This window comes from Exophiala mesophila (genome assembly GCF_000836275.1).
Source record: "Exophiala mesophila strain CBS 40295 unplaced genomic scaffold supercont1.6, whole genome shotgun sequence".
NCBI classification, from domain to species: domain Eukaryota; kingdom Fungi; phylum Ascomycota; class Eurotiomycetes; order Chaetothyriales; family Herpotrichiellaceae; genus Exophiala; species Exophiala mesophila.
The window spans coordinates 1,536,585-1,554,252 of NW_015622509.1; the positions used below are offsets into that span (position 1 = coordinate 1,536,585).

The 17,668-nt window shown below is 49.1% G+C and overlaps 7 protein-coding genes across 11 annotated transcripts; 4 read left to right on the forward strand and 3 right to left on the reverse strand.

The window, feature by feature from the left end:
* The first annotated feature begins 703 nt into the window (after positions 1 to 703).
* PV10_08449 (uncharacterized protein) lies at positions 704 to 3,985 on the forward strand. Its single transcript, XM_016373470.1, has 6 exons — positions 704 to 1,425; positions 1,505 to 1,533; positions 1,601 to 1,702; positions 1,767 to 2,410; positions 2,460 to 2,822; positions 2,871 to 3,985. The coding sequence occupies exons 1-6, from the start codon at positions 959 to 961 to the stop codon at positions 3,912 to 3,914; spliced, it is 2,649 nt and encodes an 882-aa protein (XP_016220381.1). The 5' UTR covers positions 704 to 958; the 3' UTR covers positions 3,915 to 3,985.
* Positions 3,986 to 4,223: 238 nt separating this feature from the next.
* Positions 4,224 to 5,302, forward strand: PV10_08450 (uncharacterized protein). Its single transcript, XM_016373471.1, has 2 exons — positions 4,224 to 4,607; positions 4,666 to 5,302. The coding sequence occupies exons 1-2, from the start codon at positions 4,355 to 4,357 to the stop codon at positions 5,244 to 5,246; spliced, it is 834 nt and encodes a 277-aa protein (XP_016220382.1). The 5' UTR covers positions 4,224 to 4,354; the 3' UTR covers positions 5,247 to 5,302.
* A 373-nt stretch (positions 5,303 to 5,675) lies between these two features.
* PV10_08451 (uncharacterized protein) lies at positions 5,676 to 7,999 on the forward strand. The gene is made up of 3 exons (XM_016373472.1): positions 5,676 to 5,955; positions 6,029 to 7,373; positions 7,438 to 7,999. The coding sequence occupies exons 1-3, from the start codon at positions 5,934 to 5,936 to the stop codon at positions 7,874 to 7,876; spliced, it is 1,806 nt and encodes a 601-aa protein (XP_016220383.1). The 5' UTR covers positions 5,676 to 5,933; the 3' UTR covers positions 7,877 to 7,999.
* Positions 8,000 to 8,126: 127 nt separating this feature from the next.
* On the reverse strand, positions 8,127 to 10,299 carry PV10_08452 (uncharacterized protein). The gene is made up of 2 exons (XM_016373473.1): positions 9,484 to 10,299; positions 8,127 to 9,402 (listed from the first exon to the last, which is right to left on the reverse strand). Exons 1-2 carry the CDS (start codon positions 9,736 to 9,738, stop codon positions 8,494 to 8,496), a joined length of 1,164 nt encoding a protein of 387 aa, XP_016220384.1. The 5' UTR covers positions 9,739 to 10,299; the 3' UTR covers positions 8,127 to 8,493.
* A 119-nt stretch (positions 10,300 to 10,418) lies between these two features.
* PV10_08453 lies at positions 10,419 to 12,532 on the reverse strand. 3 transcript variants are annotated; one of them, XM_016373475.1, is made up of 3 exons: positions 11,151 to 12,532; positions 10,884 to 11,093; positions 10,419 to 10,826 (listed from the first exon to the last, which is right to left on the reverse strand). In XM_016373475.1, the coding sequence occupies exons 1-3, from the start codon at positions 11,836 to 11,838 to the stop codon at positions 10,732 to 10,734; spliced, it is 993 nt and encodes a 330-aa protein (XP_016220386.1). In that variant the 5' UTR covers positions 11,839 to 12,532; the 3' UTR covers positions 10,419 to 10,731. The 3 variants fall into 3 exon arrangements, with proteins under 3 accessions (XP_016220386.1, XP_016220385.1, XP_016220387.1); XM_016373474.1 differs by having other exon boundaries at positions 10,419 to 11,093; XM_016373476.1 differs by having other exon boundaries at positions 10,884 to 12,532.
* Positions 12,533 to 13,255: 723 nt separating this feature from the next.
* PV10_08454 lies at positions 13,256 to 14,731 on the forward strand. 3 transcript variants are annotated; one of them, XM_016373478.1, is made up of 4 exons: positions 13,256 to 13,742; positions 13,888 to 13,972; positions 14,025 to 14,181; positions 14,235 to 14,731. In XM_016373478.1, coding segments are annotated over exons 2-4 (417 nt in total). In that variant the 5' UTR covers positions 13,256 to 13,742; positions 13,888 to 13,971; the 3' UTR covers positions 14,494 to 14,731. The 3 variants fall into 3 exon arrangements, with proteins under 3 accessions (XP_016220389.1, XP_016220388.1, XP_016220390.1); XM_016373477.1 differs by having other exon boundaries at positions 13,256 to 13,972; XM_016373479.1 differs by having other exon boundaries at positions 13,256 to 14,181.
* Positions 14,732 to 15,341: 610 nt separating this feature from the next.
* Positions 15,342 to 17,355, reverse strand: PV10_08455 (dihydroxy-acid dehydratase; the record flags this gene model as incomplete). Its single annotated transcript, XM_016373480.1, has 4 exons — positions 15,342 to 16,915; positions 16,969 to 16,976; positions 17,041 to 17,138; positions 17,200 to 17,355. The coding sequence occupies 4 exons, from the start codon at positions 17,353 to 17,355 to the stop codon at positions 15,342 to 15,344; spliced, it is 1,836 nt and encodes a 611-aa protein (XP_016220391.1).
* Positions 17,356 to 17,668: the final 313 nt, after the last annotated feature.

The window sequence follows — 17,668 nt, forward strand, 5'->3', positions numbered from 1 at the left end:
GGCAATCCAGCACCTAGATTCGGATATCTCCTGTCAGTCCGTCTTTGACACCGGGCCCAGGCGATAAATTCATCATCCTGCCTAATCGTGCAATTGTAGCATGGCAGTCGCAATGCACCCACCAGAATAATGTCTCTCTGCTCTTGCACCAAAAACGTTGCTGGTTCAGGCAGAAGCTTGCATTATTTGTCGGGCAGCTGACTTCTTCTCACTACTGGCCTGAACCTGGAGACTTTCTCTACTCGAATCCCATCTATTTTATCCTTGCAAATCCAATCCAATCCATTTCCAACTCTCCCATCCCTCGTCATCAGTCTGACCTTGCCCACAATTCCACACCCATGCCAACAAACCGCCACTAAAAAGGCTTGGTTCGACGGAAGATGAGCTTATTTCCCTTCTCCCCCTCACCTGTCGCGTGTCCTTATCGCAACTTTATGCATTTGACTGATTATGACAGTCACACAATTCTTTGGTGCCTGGAGGCTCCCTTATCTTTCCACCAAAGACATCGGTTCCTTGGCCAGAGCTCGCTTCTTTGACAGAAAGAATTCCTGAACATGCTCGCCACCGCGTTTGTTCTGGCGCCGGCTGATGAGTGCAAGTCTCGCCTAGCTTCGGGTAGGTCCATGTAATCCAGAGCTGTCTTCGTCGTTCAATCGACCGATTTGCTCTTTCCCTTCATTCATGTCATCCGGTAGCGCAGATTTCATCTCCTTGGGATCCCATCTAGAATTCTAGCATGTCACTTGTTTTATTCGCGTACCGGTTGTGAGGCCTGAACCTACTCTGTCTCTTCTCACGAGTCCTTACCAATACTACGCGCCATGGCATTCAGTCTTGCATCAAATACCCCAGCATCATCAGGCAAGATCGAATACAGCTCCATGTCATGATTCCGGTTCATGCTCGCCCTGGTTTGTAATTCAGTCAGTCTGCTCAAAGACATACCTTCATCATGGCACCAAGCTCAACAACCGCCGCCGATGACAACGATCCTCAATTCCTCTCAAGCCAGTTCCGTACTTTTAGTTGGCAGATGCGTCAACATGGCCCTGGCGGCAGGAGTATTGGCGGCCATGGGCGGTCGGAAACGGATCCCTTATTGCCCAACCATACCCATGACGATGGGGACATCCAAGATCATACTCACCAACGGCAAAGTGTCTACTCGGCACATCGTTCATATACAGCCCCCAGCCCCTCCCTCAGAGCAACCTCTATTGTTTCAGAGCCTGAAGTCGATGAACAACCTGGCCTCGCCGATGGTCATAACCAGCAGATCGAAGAAGCAAATGAAGCTTTTGCTGACCGCGATGGTCTTTATCCACCTAATTGTACTTGGACGAGTGATCAAGGCGGTCCACCGAGACGTGCTGATCCATATCGCAATGCCGAGTGTAATGTATATGAGAATATTCATCGGTAAGTGTCTCTGTGAGAGTAGGGTTGTATAGAATCGAGTGGGCTTGACTGCTGACTTGTGCTTTCTTGGTCGTGACAGCATTCGCAGAGATATCATCAATGCCATCGGTAAGTATTTAAGCAGAGTAGAATATAACACAGGGCCATACACTGATGACTAGTTCCATCATTCTAGATGACCCATATTCCTTGGAACAGCTCAAAGCACCCAGGATGAACATCACTGTTGTTCGTCCCATGGTCAATACCTTGTATGAAAAGCAGGATCTTTCCGTGGGTGAGTGATGGACACCAATTGACACCAAGGATGCCGCCCGGAGATGCTAACATCCAACACACAGTATACTGCCTGCTAGTAAACCGAATGCAATTCATCCGCGAACAATACTATGCAGCCCACCACCAGACGACCAACCTGACTCGAGCATTGCTATGCGAAATGCTTGCCGAGAAGATCCTTCGTCGCTACAACGAGAACAATCCCGGGCCCCGAGGTCTCCTCAAACTGGCCAACATTCTTGTTGGGGGATTTGAACCATTCCAGGGCGCTCCCGACCAAGTGTGCGAGCAGAACGTCCACGCCATGCACTGGGCTAAAGCCAGACTTGGAAAACAGGTCGATCGCAAGCTTACAGCCCTCGAAGTCGCCATCATCAGTGAAAGTAAGAGCTTCCTCTCCAGCAGTGCCTGTCAAAAAGTCGTCGATGCCATCTACCAAGGAAAAGTTGTCTATACCCCCACCAGCTTCTTCGACATTATACCGGACAAGTGGAAACGAAGACCCATTTCTCTCTATGATCCCAGGCGCGGCCCAATTCTGAATCAATACCGTTTGATTGTCCCCAGGACTCGGAACATTATTGAGGTCTGCCAATTCCTCATTCTCTTGATTTTGTATATCGCCGTCATGACGGGCAGAGAGACTCGAATGACCACCCATTTTACCGCGGTGGAAGCCATTTTTGATATTTATGCTATTGGATGGGTATGTTGATCTCATTTGACCTATTGGGACAGCAAGCTAACCAGGACAGATTTTGGATCAGGTAGCTTCTGTCTTAGAGCATGGCTGGGCAGTGTATACTCAGAACCTGTGGTCCTTCTTGGATGTCATGTTTTCCACCTTGTTTCTGGTTTACCTTGTGTTGCGCATTCACGCGGCTGGAATTTCAGACCCCGACACTTCAGTTCAGTGGGCCAGAAGTGGTCTCGATGTTCTCAGTTGTGCAGCCCCTGTCTTGGTTCCTCGACTAGCATTCAACTTCATGTCGGAGAACGTTTTATTTGTTTCACTTCGGGCCATGATTTCCGATTTCATGACATTGACCATCTTGGCAGTCTGGTGTTTTGCGGGCTTCTTGTTGAGTTTGAAATGGTTACATGAGGGTGCACATGAAGTAGGTGGCATTTCCCCTGACATTACCTGAAGGTGCTAATGGTGTAAGGCGATCACAATCAGCAAATGGATGATCTGGATCTGGTTTGGATTGGACGGTACAGGCATTGACGAAGCACCAGACTTTCACTGGTTTCTTGGTCCAGTCCTGATGGTCATGTTTGCTTTTTTGGGAAATACATTGTTCTTGACCATCCTCGTGTCCATGTTGTCCAACACATTCAGCAACATTGTCGTCAATGCAGTGCAGGAGGTCCAATTTCGACGCGCAGTCCTCACCTTTGAAGGAGTCAAATCAGACGCCATCTTCTCCTATATGCCACCTTTCAACATCTTGGCACTTTTGTTTATGCTCCCTCTGAAATGGACTGTATCTGATCGAATCTTTCACAAAATCAACGTCACGGCGGTGAGAATACTCAACCTGCCACTTTTGCTGGTGATTGCATGGTTCGAACGAAGGACACTGTGGAGGAACGACAGGCGGAGAAACGCCCCGCGAAGAATTGATTGGAAAGATGCCAATGGACCCAGTTTGACGCATGCCGAGTATTGGGCAATCAATAAATTCAGCGTCCATGGCGATATTCGAGCAGTGTTTGAGATCGATCCTCCTCAGTCCCTCCTAAACAAGATTTCCGCGGACGATGAGACGGTCGATCAGGGTGCCCCTCTGGAGAATTCGGTCAAGGACCAATGGGATTTTGGTGTTCAGTCGAGAAACAACAGTGCAGCGCCTGGCAAGCCTCGCAAAGTGCCGAACATCATGGTTACGAAAGCAAGGCGGGAATCCAAGGCATCAGAAAACCTGAGCAAGGAGTTTGCCGACTCTGATGAGGACGACGGTGGATTGTCCGCCGGCTATCGAGGTATCAGACGCCCCGAACGTAAAGATTCCATACTAGATCTGGGCAACGACGATCGAGACCAGCGATTAATGGAGGCGACAGCAAGATTGCATCAGATGGAACAGACCATGGCAAGAGTGGAGAGAATGATCTCGCGACTGTTGGAGGCTGATCCTATTTGGGAACACGGAGAAGGGGAGGAGAAAGACGAGAGAATGAAGAAGGTCAATAAATCACGAGATTGACCGCTATTCAAGTGCCAAAGCCAATCATATTGTTGATTAGCGATGAAAGATGGTGTATTGGACGATCAATCAATGCCATTCATTATTATTATTATTATATGTGCTATTAAATCCATTGGACACTGACTGCACTTGATTCTGCGAGTATTCGTACTCGGAAGTTTTGATAAATGGATGTTGTTATAAGAGTGGAGCCATACGCCAAGAACGGTGGTGGTTGCCCTTGACAACCATCATGACGCCCAAACAACCTGCAAACCCGCCTGCGCTGCGTCAATGAGAGGCCCTGGCATTAAACAACCACACCATTTACAACCTCATCGCGGACACAATTTTATTGTCGTACCAAAGATTCAAAACTAGTTCCACTCGTCAGTTCGAAACAACCTCATTCAGCAGCAGAACCAGATCACATATACAACTGTAACAATACCATCACAATGGCCACGACTCTCCCAGCATCGTCCTTCTCGTTGAGCACATCCTCCTTTCGCGCCTCTCAATCGCAAAATGCGCCGTTTTCCTACTCAGACAACCCTCTCACCCAGCTTCCGACCGTAGACTTCAACTTCGAAGACCTGCGCCGGCGCATGGCCGATTTCACCGTCAAATTTGACGCGTTTATCGAACAAGGCCGGAAACGAGTTCTACAGGAAAGAAATGAATTTCGAGCACGTCTGGGAGAACTAAGTGGTATGACAAACACATGACAATGTTCATCAACATTTTGAGTCTAACCATATATTTGTAGAGGAACAAAAATCAACCAGTACACAGATGGCGACATTACAATCCGCACTATCAACACACGAACACATCCTTGCACGTGAACAAGCCGAAAAGAATGAAATGCACGGTCAGATCTCTAAACTCGAAGCCCATCAATCCAACCAGTCGGCCACACGCGATCGACTCAAGAATACGATTGCTCAAACACAGCGACAAATTGAAGTCAAAGTACAAGCTCAGAGAGAGTATTCGCAAAAAATGGACGGACAGAGTCGACTTAATGGGCCGGAATTGAACTTTTGGGAAACTTACCTGGGATGTCGGATTGAAGGGACTGGAGATGAAAATACAGTAAGGGTGGTGTTTGTGTTTCCACCGGCGAAAGGGACGAAGAGTGGGGGTGGGCATGGGCAGGACATAGAGGCCATGTTGGATTTGCAGATTCCAGAGACTACGTCGGGGAAGTATAGGGTGGTTGTGACGAAACCGAAGTTGGATTCCTCGCAGGTGGGTAAAGTGGTGGAGAGATTGAATACGAGTAGAGAGATTGGGACTTTGTTGAAGGGGATGAGAGGGTTGTTTGTGGAGGCTTTGAAGGGATGATGAGGGATGAGTTGGCTTGTTAGTTGAGTATTGACCAATATATCCAATTGAGATGATTTCACGTTTATATCTGATCCAGACAGTAGAGTCTTTTCCTGTTTCTTCTATAAGATAAGGACCTTGTTTGCTGTGATGTGTTGTGGATGTGATATGATGGTGATATGGTACTGTTTGAACCCTTAGACAGAATTACCAGGTCCACAGTCATGGACATTTAATCAGTTGTCCTTCATATTAGCATACTCAATATTTAACCAAATACCTTGACAAGTTTTATATATGCCTGATAACATGTTTGATATCAGGTGTCTGGTCATGTGTTGATTTCGGACCTGGAGAAACCCTTGTTCCGTCACCACCGTAAAGGCAGGCACAGGCGCAGACAGACGCAGACATTCTTTTAAGAGGCCAGATTGACCAAATACGAGAGAACAGACCCAGATTGACTCAGACCCAGACTAGACAACCAGACACCCAGACTCCCTCCAACGCAAGCCACGAAAATCAAAGCGGAGACAGACACGCGCCGCCCGAAAACGCCAAACTCAACGCCAAAGACTCCATCATCCGAGTGTTATTGACACCTGGTGATATTTCAGTTCAATCGAATAATGGCCTCCCATATTCATTCCACTCCATGACTCTTGTCGTCGCCCTATAATCACATCCTCTTTGTCTGTTGCAACCATGACAACCATGGCCCCATCAGGTATGAATGATTCCCTTCCCACCCCACATCATCCCCTTGTATTACCTAGTGCAGTACCAATACTCTCTCCTAGATCAAAAATCCAAAAAGAAGAAAAAGTCCAAGAAGAAAGCCAATGCGCAGGCCACCACCTCGGGCACAAATACTGAACCTTCAACCCCTATCGAGCCTCAAACCCCGAATACCTTGGATCCTACCGGTGCAGCTGCAAGTGATGTCTCGGACGAGGAGGATCTAGAGCAATCAGCCCCCGCTACAACAAATCCTCCCACATCAAACCTTTCAAATGGACTCACTGCCGATGACAAGGAAAGTGACGATTCAGCTACGAGATTCGATGCTCTAGTCAAAGACCGCGATGCCCTACGTCTCGAAGTCACCCAACTCCGTCAGTCTCTCGAACAACTGCAATCAAAACACCCTGCCTCCTCCGATCAAGACTCGAATGCCGCCCTTGACGACTTGACCAAAGAACACAATGACCTGAAAGCCGAAACAACTCAACTCAAACAGTCACTGCAAGACCTACAATCTAAGCACGCCGAGGAACTTGAATCCGTTCAAAATGAATTGGCCGAGTCTCAAGAAGCCAGAGAAAATGCCGAAGAGCAATACCAGTCGCTGCTCGGCAAGGTCAACACCATCCGTTCTCAACTAGGCGAACGACTCAAAGCCGATGCAGAAGAACTCACTCAAGCAAGGACGCGGATCGACGAACTTGAAGAGCAAAAGTCCCAATTACAGGAGCAATACACAGCTCGATCCGCAGAACTCGAAGAACTAGCAGCCAGGAATAAAGATGCAGATACCAGAGCTGCAGAACAGTCCAAAGAGCTGTCCAGTCTCCGCGAAAGACTGACTCTGTCACAACAAAACTGGCACAAAGAGAAAAATGAACTCGTCGATCAGGAAGCATACCTTCGTGAAGAATTTGAAGATGCCAAACAAGCCATGCACGACTGGGAAGTTCTAGCTATGGAAGAACGAACCATCCGTCGAGACTTGGCCGACCGCAATGCCGATCTCGAGGAACAAGTCGCTTCGTTGAAGGAAGCATATGAAAAAGCGGCTGCCGAAAGAGAAACTCAATCGAGTACAGTCGATGGTCTTCAAAAAGCTCTGCACGAGATTCAAAACGTTCGCAAACAAGAACTCAAAGAACTTGTCGAGACAAACCAATCGGAACAAGATTCGCTTCGGAAACAATTACAACAAATCCAATCCAAGTATGATGCTCTGGTCACTGAACTGGATCAGACGAAGAAGGATCTTGAAAGAGCTATTCCCTTTGAGAAAGAAGTCAAGGAGAAGAACCTCCTCATTGGAAAGCTACGACATGAAGCTGTCATTTTGAACGACCATCTCACCAAAGCATTGCGATTCCTCAAGAAGGGCAAGCCAGAGGACAATGTCGACAGGTAAGCAATTCATATCCGTCCCTACTCACTCCTCGCCCGCTCACCCGCTAACATTTCCTCATAGACAAATCGTAACCAACCACCTCCTCCACTTCCTCGCCCTAGATCGCTCCGACCCAAAGAAGTTCCAAATCCTCCAATTAATCGCCGCGCTACTAGGCTGGACCGAGGAACAAAAAGAACAGGCCGGCCTATCTCGACCAGGCGGTGGCTTATCGACGACAGGCTCTCACTCTGGATCTCTCCGTCTACCAACGTCACTCGTCCATCGCACACCCAGCACACCAACGCTCTACTCTGCTGGAACACCGACCAGTGGCGCCGATTTCTTCACCCACACGCCTGATAGCGCCACTACGAAGGAAAGTCTGGCTGAATTGTGGCAGAACTTTCTCGAGCATGAGGCTGCCACTGGCGCGGCTGGATCTTCACATCCAACTCCGAAATCTCGGACCGCGAGTCAGAGTCATCATGGTGCACTTACCTCGCCGACGAGACCTTGATAGGAAAGGATTGGATTGAAGTGAGGTAGATAGATAGATATAAATATCAACTACAGTGATTGACGTGATGAGATGTGATGCGGAGTGAAGTGAAGTGGTGGACAAGCCAGAGGTGAATAAAACATAAACTTGAATTCCAATTCCTCCTCCTCCTCTTCTTCTTCTCCTTCCTTTTGTTCTTTTCGCAATATGGTAAAGAAAGCATACAATCTTAGCACGATACGAAACCTGATATTATAGACAAGAACAATGTTGAAGAATGCCGTAATGATTGTGATTTGGGTATTTCAGATATAAAAAAGGTCGCTTGACATGGTATTCTTTTTGATGTAGCCAGCCAGACATGGCTCGACGTGACTTGACATGATATGAGATGGGATGCCATAGCATAGGGGCCTCGATATTGATGACGTTGATGATATTCCTGAGAATAAAGATCATCAACAACACTATGATATCTCTCATTTGCTCCCGTGATCTTTCTTTCTCTTCCTCGAACGAGACATCATATCTACACCGTTTTCATTCCATCCATCCATTCATGCATGCCCCATCATATCCATCATCTCATCTCATCTCAAACCTCTCCTCTCCACTCATGCACTCGTATTCATGACTCATGCGCTCAACCAATCCAAAAACTCGGGGGTGAAATAACTAACCACAATCCCGGCTCCAGCACGAAGAATACCCTCTGTACTTTCAAAAGCCATGGTCTTCAAATCAAAAACCCCTGCTTTGGCACCCGCATGAATCATCGCATACTCACCCGAAACCTGATACGCCGCAATCGGCATATCCTTTGCAATCTCCTTTGCATCACTGATGATATCGAGATACGAACTCGCGGGCTTCACCATGATGATGTCCGCGCCTTCATTGATATCCCTGACAATCGCACGACGAGCCAGACCTCTTCCACCGGGCGGTAATTGATAACATTTCCGATCTCCGAAACTAGGACACGAACCCGCCGCGTCACGGAATGGACCGTATAAACAACCGGAGAATTTCGCCGCGTAGCTCATGAGGTTGACTTGGTGGGAGAGACCGGCTTCGATGAGTTTTAATTTAATGGCGCGGATGCGTCCGTCGTTCATGTCCGAGGGGGCGACGCAATGAGCGCCGGCTTGTGCGTATGCCATGGCGACATCGCTGATTCGTTCCACGGACATGGCGTTGTTGAGACTGCCGTCCTCGCGGAGGATTCCACAGTGGCCGTGAGAGGTGTATTCGCAGAGACAGACGTCGGCGACGATGAATAAAGAGGGGAATTGGCGGCGAAGGATCTGGATGGCTTGGATGACGGGGCCTTCTGGATCGTCGGCCGCAGTGCCGAGTGCGTCTTTGGCGGATGGAGCGAGAGGAACGCCGAAGAGGATGACGGATCGGAGACCTTTTTGTACAAGAGGCGTGATGAAGGGGATGAGTTTATTGAGCCCCAGGCGAGATTGGTTGGGGAGGGAGGGGATGGGGGTTATTTCATCGGGGTTGTCGGTGATGAAGAGCGGGTAGATGAGCATAGACTAGATGATAGGAGAGAGATGGTGTTAGTGGATGGATGGATGGATGGATGGATGGGTGGATGAGGGAAGGGTTGTTTGTACCTTTGTCAATTGTCTTTCTGCTTGCCATGCTCGCGACAGTGGGTGGCTGTATCCGGCATGTAATTGACTGGAAATGTCACCGGCGATGCTGACACTGGTGGCGGCGGTAGAGGTATATGATCTGGCGACTGACGGCCTTGAAATGGTTGACTGGTTGTCTGTGTTGGTGCTATTGATGGTGCTTGCGCTGGCACGAGGGTTCTGGAAGGACTGATCGCGGAATGCGATGTCCTGGACCAGAGAGGAGAATGACATGCTGATGCCGAGGGTGGAGAGGGTCGGGGAGCTATGGATAGATTTTTTTTTTCTGAAGCTGTATGTCCGTCGAGTATAGCTCGAGCTGGAGAGGGAAAAAAGGGTTGAAGAGCGAGAGTTGTCTCAGTTCATCAATCAGGACGACTCGGCGCAGGTGTGATGACAACAACGACTGACAACCGACTACCGGAAACGACGACGACAACGGTGAGGAAAAGCGGCAAAAGAAAGATGAAACGATTAAACCCTGGGTCCACAAAAGGCAAAGGCTCGACCTCGACCTCGACCTCGAACTCGGAGCCTCGGTGTGGTCAGCGGAAAGAAAATGGAGTGGATGTGGTTGGCTTCTCGTGGGCTTTGGAACTTGGCCGGGGGGAGAAAATGAATTGGAGAGGATTTGATTCGTCCAAGAGGCAAGGGTCTAGGGTGTCATGGGCATGTCAGAACCCCGAAGTCGCAGCCGGAGGGGCAAAGAATTGTTGTTCCTGGGCGTTGGACATGCCTAAAAGATATAAGCGAGGGGCCGAATACGCCGGGAGGACGCCTAGAATTCCTGAAGGCTGACCGGATTTGTTCCGTTCAATGTCATCCTGCATTCCGTTCGCAACCATTCGCTTGCTCGCTCAATCTAATCAGATTCAGAAATTCTAGATAGAACTTGGATTTGATGACAAGGAAGAGAGAAAGGAGAATCAGCCAAAGTATTCAAGGCGATGGCTTGGTATTATGATGAGTTGTAGTGTGCATGTATTGATTAACACCGTCTATTGTGTAACGTACCCTCCCGCCCGCCAATGGAGTAGTTGTCCATGCCAGAGAGACCCTTCAACGGCCTACCATCCCATGATCTATCCAGATTGTTCATTTTTCATCACCAACTGCAGGAATCTGCGTTGCTATTGACATTGCCGTCTCATTCCCAACTTGCATCCTCCCTAGTTCGAGGTGTCCTCAACTCCACGCTATGCATATGGTACAATTGTTCAAAGTCGTCTACAGTTGAATGTCGTTGTTCAGTAGTAGAACCTCTTCACCTGGTTTGAATGCAGGTAGTCCAATATAGGGACATCCATCGCAGCGGAATGCATCTAGAGACCTTAAGTCAATACTCGTTCTCTCACCGTCAAAACAATTGAAAAACTTACCTCCGAGAGCACAATTTCCGCAACTGCCCACCTTCCCTTCGACTGTGAAATCAACTTCGGCAAGATCATCTGCCTGGAGTTTCATGGTGTTTAATGCTTGATCCGCCTGTTCTCTCTTGGCTCGGTCTTCTTCTTCTAGCTTCTGAGCGAGACCGCAGGTGCAGTCTTTGCAGGCTCGGCGTCGTTTGGCTTTGGGCTGGCACTGTGTTGCTGCATAAGACAATTAGCGACAACTCGACATGGTTATGCCTTCAAATCCAAACTCACGAATTTTGATGGGTCCTCTCGCGTCCTCATCTGCCATCAACTCGTCTTCGTCAATCAAATCGTCGTCCGAGTCAACTCCATCATCAAAACCAACACCGGGAGGCAAAGGCGTTTCCTCAACACTCTTCCGCTTTCCATTCAGCGGCACTGAAACTTGGTCTCCGTTGGTTTGATTCGGTCCTCCCGCAGCCTGTGCCTTTTTCCGTCCAAATTTCAATGGTACCGCGGCATAACCACTGGTGTCAGGTTTGACGAATCCCACACCCGACTCAAACGAAAGTCCTGCCAATATGGCTTCGTTCTTTTCTGTTCCCTCTGACTCTCCCAATAATCCGTCTTGACTGCGTAGTTTTCCACCGCTCTTCAATGCCTGAACGAGAACAGATAGAATAGCCCGGCTTAATAGTGCTTGTGATTCGCGACGACCGCCATCGGCATCGGTCAAGATAAGGATCAAATCGTAGGTAGATGGGGGCAAGGAGACGAGGCCGATTGCAAGTCTATCCAGCATTTGAAGGTCTGTGACTGATCGATCGAAGGCTTGTAGGACACCGGTGAGTTTCTCCTGGTGTGATGATAAGGACGGCGGGGACAGGAGGAGGGTTCTCTGCGATTGCTGGACTGGAATAGCCTTGGGGGTGGGCATGACGAAATCGTCGGACGTGTCCATCAGAAGGGACGGCGACATGTTGGGCTAAACACGAACTGATGCTGTTAGAACTATGGGTGTCTGTATTTCGCAATTCAAATTGCAGCAACGGAAAAAATGATAAAGTTGAAAGAGAAAAGGTACAGTCCAGCCAGAAGCCGTCCGGGATTAGAAATCGGACAACAGGGCTGCGGGGTTCGCCGTGGTAGGAAACGGGTCCCGAGAAGTCCCACGTCAATGCCTAGAAGTGCCTGTGGTAAGCAGTTCCGCGGGGGGGGGACTTAATATCCTGATTTGGTGGTAAGGGATTTGGTGTGTATATGAGGAGCAGAATTTCCAGGTAGAAAAGGCGTTGTTGATGTCTCTGACTACATGAATTAGGGCTGTACCTTGATTACATCCAACAGACTAAGGTAGGTATGAAAAGATGGGAGTTTGCCAATCATCTGCTCCCTGCACTGCCCCTTGGTACCTCTGCCACAGTGGAATCTCCTAGTAGATACTTTGTACCTCCTCACGTGCCACCGTTAGGAGACGCACCTCTAACAAGTATCACGTGAGCCCTCCTAACCCAACTCCCTTTGTCAGGCCACATCTTCCCAACGATGTTTTAATGACTCAGAATTCAACCCTTTTACTGTAACTCGAATCGAAAAGACCAAGAAATGGGATTCCGATCAGTAGCTTGATGTGGGTTATTGCGACATTTGTGTACATACATGCCACCGTATACATCACTTGACCTCATAGTCGAAAGCCTGGCCTCCTTACTTGCGGCGGTAATTATGGGACTGCAGCTGAGGCTTCACGCCATAGCGGGGCTGCATTTCTATGGGCTTCTGTACGATGGGCACGATGGGTCACCCGGATCACAAGACCCGCCGGCCTACGTAGTCAGGTACTGTACCTGCCAGGCTGCCAACCACACCTCTCCACGACCGACCGGTTCGAATGTTGTTTTTTGCCAAAAGATTGCTTGCATTGACAATGTACAAACCCCTGGATCTCTAAGGTCACCCATCCCAATCTCTTGCAGCAAACAATGGCTTCTCTCCCGGGCCAACGAAGATTTGGTGCAACTCAAAGTGGAGAACTACCCCGCGCTAAATGAGTTCCAGTAACTCTGAATCCGGGGAAACTTGATCAATCATGCATCTCATGCATTGGCAGAAACTCACAGAAACGAAAGGTTGCGTGGGCTGTCACGGACCAAGGCACCTGCATGCGCATGCCTAACAGTTCGGAGGGGCCACTTGTGCATTTAGCTTGAGTTAAGGAGTCGATTGAGCAATAACAACTGCAATTACTGGGCGATTGTAGGTGTCTGTGTCTGCGTAGAATTGAGCAATAACGGACCCGTTGGGACCCTAGAAGCCACCTAAACCACCTAGCCCCTCGGCCCATCTAAGTGTACTACGGAGTAGTTCTAACCGTGTTAACTAGTCCCGGCAGTCCACTTCCACTTCCACTTGCATCTGTCACTGCCCGGGCCCGGAGGGGCCTCTGGCGAGTCTTGAGTCTCGCAACGGGGTCATGATTGGATTTGATGGTCATGCGAGCAAGGAAACTCATCTCCTGGGTTTAGTTCCTTAGTGGGATCCCTGACTAACACGACACTCGTGATGAACAACTGAAAGAGCCACAAGAGCCACTCTGCCAGGTCACCGCTTAGACCTTGGTGACCTTTAAACCCTCATCAGCCTTGATCATCCTCTTAACAGCCCCTTCTCATCCTTCATCACTTCACATCCCCCAAACACATACAAACCTTAGAATACCCGTGACAGCTCCTCACTCTTCCTCCAAAGTCAATCACAACCATCACCATCACTCTCAATCCTCGTACTCTTCTACATCTCAATACTCGCCTCTAGTCTAAACCACATCTCGTCTTCTATCTTGCTGACAAGAACTCCAATCCACCAATTCCAAGGATAAACAAGGTAAGGTGCAGATCACAACCAAATCCAGCCCAAGCTTTGACACTGCCCTGCTATCTCCCTCGGCCCTGAAGGGTCGCGTGTCCTCCTTCAATCAATCCTCCTCAACGTCCTTGTATCTGATTTCAATCTGACTCCTCCTCGATAGTAACACCAGAACCTCAAACTCCTCCTCTATCATCTCAGAATCCCTCTACTGCGTGTTTGACCCTCGACTTCACCTCATACCATCAGTGTGTTGACCCCGCTCTCAGCCAGAGTTCCATAGCTGACGTCAAACCCTAGTGACCCGCACCAACAAGAACAATGATCGTAACCATAGCGCCATTGCTGATGGTACTGCCATGCCAGAAGAACGCCTTCCTCGCTATTTCGCCAAAAGTGGCCATGTTGATGTTGACCCCAAGAGTGTGAAGAAGCAGGGCGGAGGCAGAGGCAACTGGTAGGTCGGACCCCTATCCTCGAGACTGTGAATAACACACTGACTGTTACTAGGGGCCGTGACGGCGATGAAGTCCAAGACTACGACTATTCCTTCACCAATCAACGCCGCCGATCCAACTCTTCCACCCAAGTCCTTGCAGACTTCAAAACCAAGTTTGAGGGCATGGACGCCGACCCAGTCTTCGAAGATAGCCTCCATGGCCCCACCGACGACGACATCGAGAAAGCCTCTCAACTTTCCAAGGAGGACTCCAACGATTCGAGCACCTTGGGCGGAAGTGTCATCGACGATGAAGAGAAGAAATTGTAATTTTATCAATCATAATCGAGGGTGCGCTGGTCTACAGTCTTGATCAGCTGCACTCCTCTCACATGGCGCCCAAATGATGGTGCTCAATATCACTGTATACTGTGACAACAGTAACATTCACAATCTTGTTTGCTTTGATTCATTTTGCGCTGGCCATAGTCATGGTCAATGAGGACGAGAATGGTTGATTCACAATCATGTATTTTAGCAGAGATCAAGAATCAATTGTTCCGATCGATCCGGCCTTTCCGCAGAACTTTTGTAGACATGCAGATGTGACCATTGATTCGACCTCTTCCCCACAATTATGGTTGTTGAAAGCCGTTTCAGTGAGAGTGCACCCGTTGCCATGCTATCGACCGTTCGAGCACCTTATTCAACTCTGCGCAGCAATAATAGTGACATCAACTTCGATAAAAACACCCGCATACTCGTATGGCGACACATCCATGCCGATCTCTGCTGTATCTGACCATCCATCCAATCCGAAGGAAGCCTGTCGGCTGATTCCACCGACAGAAGCTGACAAGCAAGGGACTCCAGTGGACGCCCAACCGTCGACGGCTGCCACGCTGGCGGAAAGTCTTGGCAGGTCAAAAGGTGTGACAAGCTCACGTGCAACTCATCCTCGCCTCGCCGCTTTTGTAAAGGACCTCACGTTCGCCTCACCACCGTCTCCACAACGTCTCGCAATGCATTATCGTATAAAAGTGAGACATCGCAATATTCGAGTGCAACTCTCGACACCAACAGAACTATGCTGATTATCCTGCTCGCGCACCTTGCTTCATTGCAAGGAAAATTCGCTCCGTATCTATTTATCTCTGGCCGCAAACACAAAACACGTCTCAGAACAAATCGGTTACAGCACCTCTATCGGCTGGACCAACTAGTTTCCGGTACTTGGCTAACACTCCTCGGGTCACGTTACTCTTTGGAGGACGCCAATCCTTGAGCCGCTGAGTAATTTCCGCATCACTCAGATCTACACTGAGCTCGTTTGTGATCGCAGAAATGGTGATCATGTCGCCGTCTCGCACAATAGCTATGGGACCCCCAAGCGCGGCCTCTGGAACTACGTGTCCCACAATGAAACCGTGCGAGGCACCCGAATACCGCCCATCGGTAACCAGAGCCACGTTTGTCAACCCGGCACCAATGATAGCCGCAGACGCTTTTAATTGCTCTGGCATTCCCGGTCCTCCTGTTGGACCTTCGTACCGCACAATGAGAACCAAGTTTTCGTCGCGAGGGATTTCGCCTGCAGCTAGAGCCGCATTCAAATACATCTCCTTGTCAAAAACTCGAGCACGGCCTTGGAATAGAGCTCCTTCTTTACCTGATATCTTGGCAACTGCGCCCCCTGGAGCAAGATTGCCTTTTAAGATCTGAATATGACCTGTCGCCTTGATTGGAGCCGCGAGAGGGTGTATAATAGCCTGACCCTGTCGTAATGAAGGGAACGGCTCCACGTTTTGACCAAGAGTCTTTCCTGTAATCGTTGGGGTTTGGCTATTGATCAATCCAGCGGCTATGAGGAGCTTACAAACGGCAGGGATCCCACCAACTTCGTAGAGATCGGCCATGAGGTACCGTCCACTAGGAGCAAGATCAGCAAGGAATGGAATTTTGTCGCTCACTCGTTGGATATCCGCCAGGGTTAGATCAACTTCGGCCGTAGCTGCGATTGCGAGCAAGTGGAGAACACTATTGGTAGAGCCTCCGAGAATCATTGTCATGACCAATGCATTCTCCAGCGATTCTCGGGTAACTAGCTGCCGTGGACATATATTTTTTTCCATACAAACCCGAATAGTCTCTCCTGTCTTTTGACATTCTCGCAGTTTAGCAGGTGATGTTGCTGGGTTGGACGACGACCCTGGTAAAGACAGGCCCATTACCTCAATAGCTGTGGCCATTGTGTTCGCTGTATACATACCGCCACAAGCACCAGGGCCTGGGCATGCAGTTTTGACAATATCATCGAGTATCTCTTCTGGACATAATGTCGACGTCTGATCCGATGATTGCGCGGAGACGGCTTTCAGAAGTGTTCCGTATTGATATGCCCCATGGGCTTCGTAGACGGACGCAATGTTCGTACGTTTACGAAGATGGTGAGAGTAGCCAGGATCGATCGCCCCGCCATACACCATCATTGACGGGCGATTATGTCGTATCATACCCATGATGACTCCCGGCATATTTTTGTCGCATCCAGCCACACAGATATTAGCATCATGGTGTTGTGCGTTTGTCACGGTTTCGATACTGTCGGCGATGATTTCTCTTGTTTGTAGAGAAAATCGCATGCCTTCAGTGCCCATTGTAATCGCATCAGAGACACCGATGGTATTGTATTGCCAGCCGATGAAACCCTGCTTCTGAACCGAATCTTTGATTGTCCGTCCCAGATCGAGAACTTGCAGTGATGAAGTCAGTGTCGAAATGGTACTCCCAGTGAAGCAAACTTACGGTGCATGCTGCACCAGTGTTAGCTCACAAGTCTGGGTTCGCACTGTAAACTGGGAAGATATATCCACTTACTTGCAGGGATTGCCTTCCCACCAGACAGAGGCAATTCCAACGTGAGGACTTTTCTGCATTGCCTCTTTGCTGGGTACGCCAGCGGCATAGAGCATAGCCTGAAGCGAATTCTCAGCAACAACCTAGATTCATTTGATTTGTGATTAATGCATGACGAACCTGAGAAGCCGGGAAGTCGTGGTCTCGTGTAATGAGGTGAGACCACCTGTTGAGCATTGGTATCCCGTCGCCATCCACCGCGTCAGGCTTCAAGGCAGCGAATTCGATATATTTAGCCATGGTTGGTACGGGTTTCTCGTCTCTAGAGGTCTCCATACTTGTCTCAAAGCCTGATAGCAGCTGCTATATCTCTTTAACTTCACGCGGCAGTCTATCCACGCTTGAGAAGCAAGATGATCATCCGGTCCAGTATCTCTAATACATGTGAACTTAGGACCAATGCTCCTCAACACATGTGCTACCAGTCAGCCAACCTGCTTCGTCACGATATCTGGGTTCTCGCTACTTCGTCCACATGAAAGTTACATCAAGAAGCGGCTTTGAAGCCTCTTGTAAATAATAGCATCTCCACTCTGAACCGTCGCACAGTGAAGACCAGTACCAAATGCGGAATGCGCGCTTCATGCGA

Bases quoted from the DNA above. Each gene is read 5' to 3' on its own strand.
- PV10_08449 (XM_016373470.1), top strand. From the start codon at position 959: ATGGCACCAAGCTCAACAACCGCCGCCGATGACAACGATCCTCAATTC. The intron at 1,703-1,766 runs GTGAGTGATGGA...TCCAACACACAG, and splicing joins AAAGCAGGATCTTTCCGTGG to TATACTGCCTGCTAGTAAAC. The intron at 2,823-2,870 runs GTAGGTGGCATT...TAATGGTGTAAG, and splicing joins TACATGAGGGTGCACATGAA to GCGATCACAATCAGCAAATG.
- PV10_08450 (XM_016373471.1), top strand. From the start codon at position 4,355: ATGGCCACGACTCTCCCAGCATCGTCCTTCTCGTTGAGCACATCCTCC. The intron at 4,608-4,665 runs GTATGACAAACA...ATATATTTGTAG, and splicing joins ACGTCTGGGAGAACTAAGTG to AGGAACAAAAATCAACCAGT.
- PV10_08451 (XM_016373472.1), top strand. From the start codon at position 5,934: ATGACAACCATGGCCCCATCAG. The intron at 5,956-6,028 runs GTATGAATGATT...ACTCTCTCCTAG, and splicing joins GACAACCATGGCCCCATCAG to ATCAAAAATCCAAAAAGAAG. The intron at 7,374-7,437 runs GTAAGCAATTCA...ATTTCCTCATAG, and splicing joins CCAGAGGACAATGTCGACAG to ACAAATCGTAACCAACCACC.
- PV10_08452 (XM_016373473.1), bottom strand. From the start codon at position 9,738: ATGTCATTCTCCTCTCTGGTCCAGGACATCGCATTCCGCGATCAGTCC. The intron at 9,403-9,483 runs GTACAAACAACC...CCTATCATCTAG, and splicing joins CAGAAAGACAATTGACAAAG to TCTATGCTCATCTACCCGCT.
- PV10_08453 (XM_016373474.1), bottom strand. From the start codon at position 11,838: ATGTCGCCGTCCCTTCTGATGGACACGTCCGACGATTTCGTCATGCCC. The intron at 11,094-11,150 runs GTGAGTTTGGAT...TGTCTTATGCAG, and splicing joins GAGAGGACCCATCAAAATTC to CAACACAGTGCCAGCCCAAA.
- PV10_08454 (XM_016373477.1), top strand. The intron at 14,182-14,234 runs GTAGGTCGGACC...GACTGTTACTAG, and splicing joins GGCGGAGGCAGAGGCAACTG to GGGCCGTGACGGCGATGAAG.